Source organism: Brachyistius frenatus, unplaced genomic scaffold (assembly GCF_029030835.1).
Source record: "Brachyistius frenatus isolate BFR_SWC_R1_liver_20210118 unplaced genomic scaffold, ASM2903083v1 Contig_29, whole genome shotgun sequence".
In the NCBI taxonomy this organism is placed as follows: domain Eukaryota; kingdom Metazoa; phylum Chordata; class Actinopteri; family Embiotocidae; genus Brachyistius; species Brachyistius frenatus.
The window spans coordinates 3,111,839-3,120,026 of NW_027210628.1; the positions used below are offsets into that span (position 1 = coordinate 3,111,839).

The 8,188-nt window shown below is 42.8% G+C and overlaps 1 protein-coding gene across 1 annotated transcript; it reads left to right on the forward strand.

The window, feature by feature from the left end:
* Positions 1-3,128: 3,128 nt before the first annotated feature.
* LOC138621278 (histamine H3 receptor) lies at positions 3,129-7,879 on the forward strand. The gene is made up of 3 exons (XM_069699210.1): positions 3,129-3,644; positions 4,178-4,344; positions 6,506-7,879. The coding sequence occupies exons 1-3, from the start codon at positions 3,368-3,370 to the stop codon at positions 7,358-7,360; spliced, it is 1,299 nt and encodes a 432-aa protein (XP_069555311.1). The 5' UTR covers positions 3,129-3,367; the 3' UTR covers positions 7,361-7,879.
* The last annotated feature ends 309 nt before the right edge of the window (positions 7,880-8,188 follow it).

Here is an 8,188-nt window from a genome sequence, read left to right on the forward strand (position 1 = left end):
TAACGTTACTCATGTAACAGTATTGGATATATATTTATATATATTTAATTTATATATATATATCCAATACTGTTACATGAGGATTATTGATCCACTTTCTCAGAAAACATCATCATTACACACTAGAATAAGCGGTATTGGTCAACATTTGTTCACCACTTATTTGAAATTGTAATGCTCAGCCATCCTCTCTTTATATTGATACAGTCCTTACCCATGCAAGTGTTAATTCATCTTTCGGCCAAATCTGCAACTAAATGAAATTCATACACAATTCATTCAGCGTTTTCAAGAAATGTGATTAGACCTCACTTAAACGAACACTCTCACACTCGCTCACATAATTCACATGTCCATTTTCCCCAATGCATTTAATACCCACTCCAAGCCTGTTAAATATTCAACTTTTCACAGTTGCGTTTTCTTTCAGAGATTTTACCTCACATTGGCTCCTGTGGGATTAATCCTCTCCGTTTTGGTGTCACTCGATCCCTGGGAAGATACGGTCTGCATATTAACCACTCCCCGGTTGGCTTTAGGGAGCAGAGGACCGCTTTCTAAAAATATCCAGGTCGCATCTGTGCACTTGGCAGTTTGGTTTTCGCTGTCACCACATGACTATTGTCATGTAAAATTGTTTTGACTTTAATCAGTGTTCAGTATATTGAGGAAATCATACCATTGCTCCATGTACAGACATTTAATTGGAATAAAAAGACAAATGACACAAAACAGCCTAGGATATCTGAAATTTGCTCCATTTCTGTTGACAAAGCCGGCCTCTCATTTCAGCCATTTACAATAATTACAGCTAATGCACTTAACAGAGAGTTGGTTCTCCTTGACAAGCTGTCATCACGCTGAACCCAATCATCTGAGCCTTTAATCATATTTTTTAGAGGCTTGTGAGGAACGCAGACTCGTACTCAGGGTAGAGACGAGTAATTAGCCTATTTAGGATTTCCAATTTCATCCATACAGTTGTTCCCGTATTGTTGATTGTGATAACACACCTCAGGAGAACTTTGGTGTTCTGGAAGACTTTTAGGTCATTGTTGCAGCAGGAATGTACACATCCCTTAAATCATGAAAGTATGAAATGCTCAATATTTTTCAAATAATACATAAAAATGGTAAAATATAAATACTCATGCTGTGTAAAATGTATAAATTAGACAATTAATAGTGAAATAAGAAATTATTAAAATACTACGATTGCAACATGTTACTCCATCATTTATACATTACTTTCAAATTAAGCTTGATTGAACTTGATTAAGAAAATGTATTATGAAAAAAACATTAAAATTATCTCAAAAGGCTTTTTTTCTGAAATTTGGTTAATTTCATTGTTCACGATGAAACCCAGATTTTTTTTTTTTTTACCAATAAAGACATTTTTTTAATGAAATCTTACTGCAGCGTTTTCACCAACAACTCAAACATACACTGAAAACTTCAGGCTCTATCTTACACCTGGCGCAAAGCAGCACCAAATACAATGCAAGTATCTTTGAGACTGCTCCCGCTGTTTAAATAGCAAATATATCTGTGCCCATGGACATGTAGGTCTTTCAGTGAGGTGTGGTCAGGAAAATTATTGCTGCATCTTGAGGTAGCTGAAACTAATTGCTCCATTGACCAAAAAAAAACCCTGGTTTTGAATCAACGTTGCAGCATTTTACTGTTATTTTAAGGGCGCATTATTAAGATGGTAATATGTGCCTACGTAGGGAGGTGTGCAAAGGCATACATTGCTTGACTCACAGGCACATACAGAAGCACAAACATACATTCGATTACAATGTGAAACATTATTAGTGTACATAAATCTGATCAACCTGCACACGAGCAGATCTGTTTCCTCTGCAGAAATGATTTCTTTCCTACTACTTGAATAATGCATTATAATATCACTGCCAAGGTGCAAGCAGTCCTGGCTTTTAAAGTGAATGGAGAATGACACTCATTGGTTTATTTCTAGTTATGCCGAAAGCACACTTATGATTAACTGAGGCTAAGTACAACCCCTTCAAACCATGCGAGTTACTTTGCGCGCAGATCGCCCGCCGTAAAACGAGTAAAAGTGGATTTTGACGCATCCTAAATACATCCATACGCTGTAGCCCACAGATTTAATTTGTTGAAATATAGCCCTTCAACTTTCCCTTTAACCCTAAAGCTCTTTAACAATCAGCCCTTTGACTTTTTACCTGCTTGCAGTGATGTGCAGGTTTAGACCTGAACCCTGTGATACCACTGTGTGTGGCTACAGGCTCAACAGAGGACAGTTTCTCCACACATGACCAACTACACCTGTCAGTGATGCTGGATGTGTCAACATGATTGCAAGTTTTAAACAGAGCGGTCCGGTGGCCCCCGAAGGAGTTTTCAGTTGAACCACTATGAACAAGCCTCACCTGGATAAACCTAGCTCCGTTGTTTTTTTTTGACAGTGATGTGAGAGAATTTCAGAATGAAAAAATTATTTATGAAAACCAAAGAAAAAAATGATGGTCATTCACATTGGACATTGATCTCTGAGTCACTTTCAATCAAATGTGAACTTGACACTTGCTGAAAACATCTCTGTGCTGGTGGTAACTGGCTCGTTGTAGTCATCCTGCAGCCTGCAGCTCCGGATCATTTCATCTGCGTCTGCTTCCCGTGTCAGGGCCACTTCAGCTTTTGATTGCAGACTTCGGCCTTTGATCAGCTGCTGGGCGGACAAAAAAAGCGAAACGTCCAAAGAGCAGAATTTTCCTGAAGGAGACCGGACTTGGTTTTGTCTTCAAAATAAAAGCTGAAGAATTTGTCACACCTCTTTGTCTCAGAAAACACGTTTTTATTTTGGCGGCCCTGTGGGTCACATTTTGCCGTCAAATATCACATGTTCCTGTAGTCAATATGTTGCCAAAACAGTCACTAACTTAACACATTAAATGTGCTTCTTGAAAGCGTTTTCCTGAATGTGTGGTGACATTCGCTCGTTTCAAAAACGTTGCTGCAACGTTGCTTTATTTTGAAAATATGACCGGATATGGTTCTTAAATCCACCCTGGCAGGCTTGACATCTTGGATAAAAACAACTGTGCGCCTCGACCGCACTAACAGTAGCCTCCACTGTAGATAATTGAGTATTCAGATGGAAGGGAAGACCCAAGGGACCTAAATATAATTGATTAAAAAAATATTTAACTTCAACTTGTGTCTCTCTAGATCACACACCCATTTTACGGGGAGATGGGCGATTTTTGAAAAGTGTCTTCATTCAACCACAGGTCTTCACACATGTTTAACTACTCGGTAAAGTGGAGCGGAGCGTACGGGGGCGTTATTGGACTTGTCCGGTGTTTCTGTGCGTGCAATGAAAAAAGTCTGCAATGATTTTGGCTTCGTATTAAGTATGGGCGCGCACATTCTGGAGTCCAACTCCAGCGGCAACTTGACGCCTGCAGTGACCGAGGCTGGGGCTGCCCTCCCCGGCTACTTGGTGGTGATCTTATCGGTGCTCATGGTGACTCTGGTGGTCGTTGTGGTGGCTGGGAACGCGCTGGTCATCATGGCTTTTATTGTGGATAAAACTCTGAGAAATCAAAGCAACTACTTCTTTCTGAACCTTGCTATATCCGATTTTCTCGTGGGTGAGTTGATGCCTTCTTCTGCTTCTTTGTGTCTCCTCTGTCACTTCGCTCAAATTCGGCTCTTTGAAGTCTTTTGTTCCGCCACATGAATGAAACGCGTTTCCCCCGCACGCCCCAAAACACATTGCAATTTCAGTGGAATTTAATAAGTGAGTCACTGTTGATCACTGACGAGTTTATGGTGACCTCGCCATCTTTTATGCTTCATTCACGTGTTACATTTCCATGTACTATTGTGCGTAATTACAGCATCCCTCTATTTTAATTTTGCACGGCACTCACACCCCTCTCGTGCTGCTCGTATCTGCAGCAGTTGGAAAATGATCCCTCCTCCTCAATGAAACAAACACGTCAAAGGGATCTCGTTTCTAAAATGTCTTTTACTTATACTCATTGCAGGGGTGTGCACTGGGAACATGCCGTGTAGTATTTGTTTTGTCTGATGTAATAGGTATCACATCCAGACTGCATGGAGGTCTGGAGAGGGGTTCATGCAGCATTCATCATGCAGTGTGTGTGTGTGTTTGTTCCAGGTGCCTTCTGCATCCCGGTGTACATCCCGTACAACCTGACTGGCAGGTGGATGCTGGGTAAGGGTCTCTGCAAAGTGTGGCTGGTCATGGACTACCTGCTATGCACTGCCTCAGTCTTCAACATTGTCCTCATTAGTTATGACCGCTTCCTGTCAGTCACAAGAGCAGTAAGTACAGGCTGTGGAGGGTCTCATTTACCACACACACACACACACACACACACACACACACACACACACACACACACACACACACACACACACACACACACACACACACACACACTTTCAGTCACAAGAGTAGTAAGTACAGGCTGTGGAGGTTCTCATTTACCACACACACACACACACACACACACACACACACACACACACACACACACACACACACACACACACACACACACACACACACACACACACACACACACACACACACTTTCAGTCACAAGAGTAGTAAGTACAGGCTGTGGAGGTTCTCATTTACCACACACACACACACACACACACACACACACACACACATGTAATTCACATCCTACTGCAGTCAATTCTACAATGTGTCATTCCTCAGAGCAGTTTGTGCAGCACTGAGAGTCATTTACATCCACAGCTTTACACCCTGAAAACGCTGGCTGGTTTCAATCTATAATTTTGTCCAGTCAGGTTACAGCAAACATTTGCACTGGACTCAACAGTCTGTGTGGACGAATATGTATCAGCTAAAGGGGCACTCCACCTAATTCACTTCAGTTTACTCTGTCTTATGGTCTCCATGGATCTGGAAGGAGTTTTTAACCCTCATGATGTCACAGTGATGTTATTGGAGTCATCTCAGTTTGTGGATTAAGAATTTCATTTTATGCAAATTTTTCAGGGGTGTAGGAGGTGGATTTGCTGGAAAACACTGTTGGGTTGCATTTTGGGAAATGTCGGAATGAGAGCTTTTTTGGAAGTTAACCCTCCCATTGTCCTAGGGTCAAAATGACCCGCAGCTGTGTTCAACCAAGTTTTGTTTTATTTTTAGATTTTTTTTTTTTTGGGGGGGGGGGATCATTGGTGACAAGGAGGCTGTGAGGGTTTCTTTAAAGAATAAAAATAAAAATATAAAATATAAAAATAAAATAGAACTTGGTTGAACACAGCTGCAGGTAATTTTGACCCTAGGACACCGGGAGGGTTAACACATACTTAAAGGCTAAAACTCATAATATATCTCCTGCCGTTGCTTGGATTTGGACAGTTCTTGTTTAAATCTGCCTCTTGTGAGTCCGCCAACTTTATACTGAGTTGCTGTGAAGGTTGCCCTTTAAAGGGGTCTTTAATCCAAGCAACATTTTTGAAGTCAGTTCCAGTGTTAGTCAAAATTTAAAATAAGAGCTTTTAGGCCTGTTTGTTTGTTCTTGAAAGGCATAAAGCTGGAATATTTGAATGATCCTGCTGCCAGTGTTCTTTTGAATTTACTAAAGCTGTCAGATGCCACATTTACAGAAAAATCATGTAATTTAGCTGCCTACTGAGCAGTGGATGGCAATAAAGTCTCCTTACTTGTGGCTACTTATTGACTGATGATTGAATATCAGTAGCTTAGTGTGAAATCGTGTCTGTTTATTTTTGTCATTTCTTACCCATAGAGAGCAGTATTTCTTTAATTTGCTATGGAAATAAGAAATCTTGTGCTTTTCTAGTGAACACGGGAGAATGGGGCTGCAATCAATCATGAAGTGGCTCTGTTTTATTATTTATCGATTTCTTAAATTGCTCTTTAACCACAGTCAGATTAGCAGCACTATCGTCCCACAGCTGTTGCAGCCGCAGAGCAATTTGATGGTCTGAGACAAAGAAAAGATAAAGTAAAAACAACAGCGACAACAAAAGAGAGGGGTAAATAGAGGAGCCCTTCCAGATGATAGAGTTTAAACTGAGAGGAGGTGAAGTGAAAATGGAGCGAGAGTAAAGGAAATGAGTGATGGGTGATGGCGAGGGACGAGTGTATTGGAAGAAACCAGATGTCTCTTTCATACTCGTGTTGCATCAGTGAATGTGGCTCTGAGCCCGAGATTCCCATTCTCTCTGGCTTCAGTGACACACCGTGGAATAAGAGCTTCATGAGTGGGTTTTATTTAGAGCATCTCTTTGCTGCTCTGAGGCATCACAATACAAAAAGGGCTTCATTGGAAGAAGATACTCAGAGCAGAAGCCAGTGTGTTTGTCAGCCTGTTAGTATGTGAGCAGCTGCGGCTGTTTGAAATGTTACAAACAGTTATTATGGAGCTGAGTTTCTGTTCACATCTCTGTTAGTCACACTTGTGCCTCTCTTTTGGCATAGGTTAAATACAGAGCTCAGAGGAACATGACCCGCCAGGCTGTGTTCAAGATGGTGGTGGTGTGGGTGTTGGCCTTCCTCCTTTACGGCCCTGCCATCATCTTCTGGGAGACAATCGTCGGTCAGAGCGTGGTGCCGGCCCACGAGTGCTACGCAGAGTTTTATTTCACCTGGCACTTCCTGCTCAGTGCTTCTACCTTTGAGTTCTTCACCCCGTTTGTGTCGGTGGCCTTCTTCAACCTTAGCATTTACCTGAACATCCATCGCAGGAATAAGAACAGGGGCGCCTGCGCTGAGGACGACCCCAAGCAACCGAGGATCACTAAGAAGCAAAAAGACGGCACGGGCTGGTCTGTGTTTTTTGTGAAGACTCGGAAGGTTTCCTGCAGCGAGCCCACTGCTATCTCTGCAGTCATAGAGGATGACGTCCTGCCCCCCTCTTCCACTAGGGACCTTAACACTAGTCATATACTCATGGAGAGGGAGCAGTCCTCTTCAAACAGAAAAAACTCCAGGCTGTTCCAGCCCACGGCCTCCTGCATGGAGCCCAGCCGAAGGACTCAGATATCTCGTCTTTCCCGTGACAAAAAGATTGCCAAATCTTTAGCCATTATAGTCTGCATTTTTGGGATATGCTGGGCACCGTACACCCTTATAATGATTATACGTGCCGCCTGTAGCGGTGCATGTGTGACGAACTACTCGTACGAGATTACTTTCTGGCTCCTGTGGCTGAACTCTGCCATCAACCCCTTCTTGTATCCTCTGTGCCACAGCAGCTTTCGAAGGGCTTTCTCAAAGATACTGTGTCCTAAAAGACAATCGGTCCAACCTCAGATTGAGGTGCAGTCTTGTTAGAAGAACTCAACTTCCATATTTTATGAATGCAGTCAATGTCGTTGGTCACACACTGTCCATCCATCCATCCATCATCTTCCGCTTATCCGGGGTTGGGTCAAAATGGCGGCAGGCCAAGCAAGCTGACCCAGACTTCCCTCTCCCCCGCAACATCTTCCAGCTCATCCTGGGGGATCCCGAGGCGTTCCCAGGCCAGCTGGGAGATATAATCCGTCCAGCGCGTTCTGGGTCTTCCCCGGGGTCTCCTGCCAGTCAGGCGTGCCCGGAAAACCTCCAGAGGGAGGCGCCCAGGAGGCATCCTGATCAGATGCCCCAACCACCTCAGCTGACTCCTTTCGACGCAAAGGAGTAGCGCATCAACTCCAAGTTCCCTTCTGATGTCCAAGCTCCTTACCCTATCTCTAAGACTGAGCCTGGCCACCGTACGGAGGAAACTAATTTCGGTGGCTTGTCGCGGCTACGAGCGGCAGCGGTCACACACTGTAGAAATCCATATAATGTTCTTCCATCAAAAAAAGAGAAGAAAACCAGTTTCTGGAAATAAGATAAATGTTTGTATTTAAGTTTGAAAGCAATATGACAATGCAACACAGTCATGAAAGTGTTATATTTTTAATGACAGAGTAGAGCAGTATAAATAATTGTCCTTGATTAAAGCGCCCCTAAGAGCCAATGTCAAATTTTTCAAATGGTGTACATCATTTTATAATGTTCGCTCACCTTCAGAGACAATTTCTGTCACCAGGACAGGAAGGAGCCACGTAGTTTCGGCTTTTGCACTGCAGACTTCTTCATGTGCTGACTGCTGTGAAATGATGACTTGTGCTG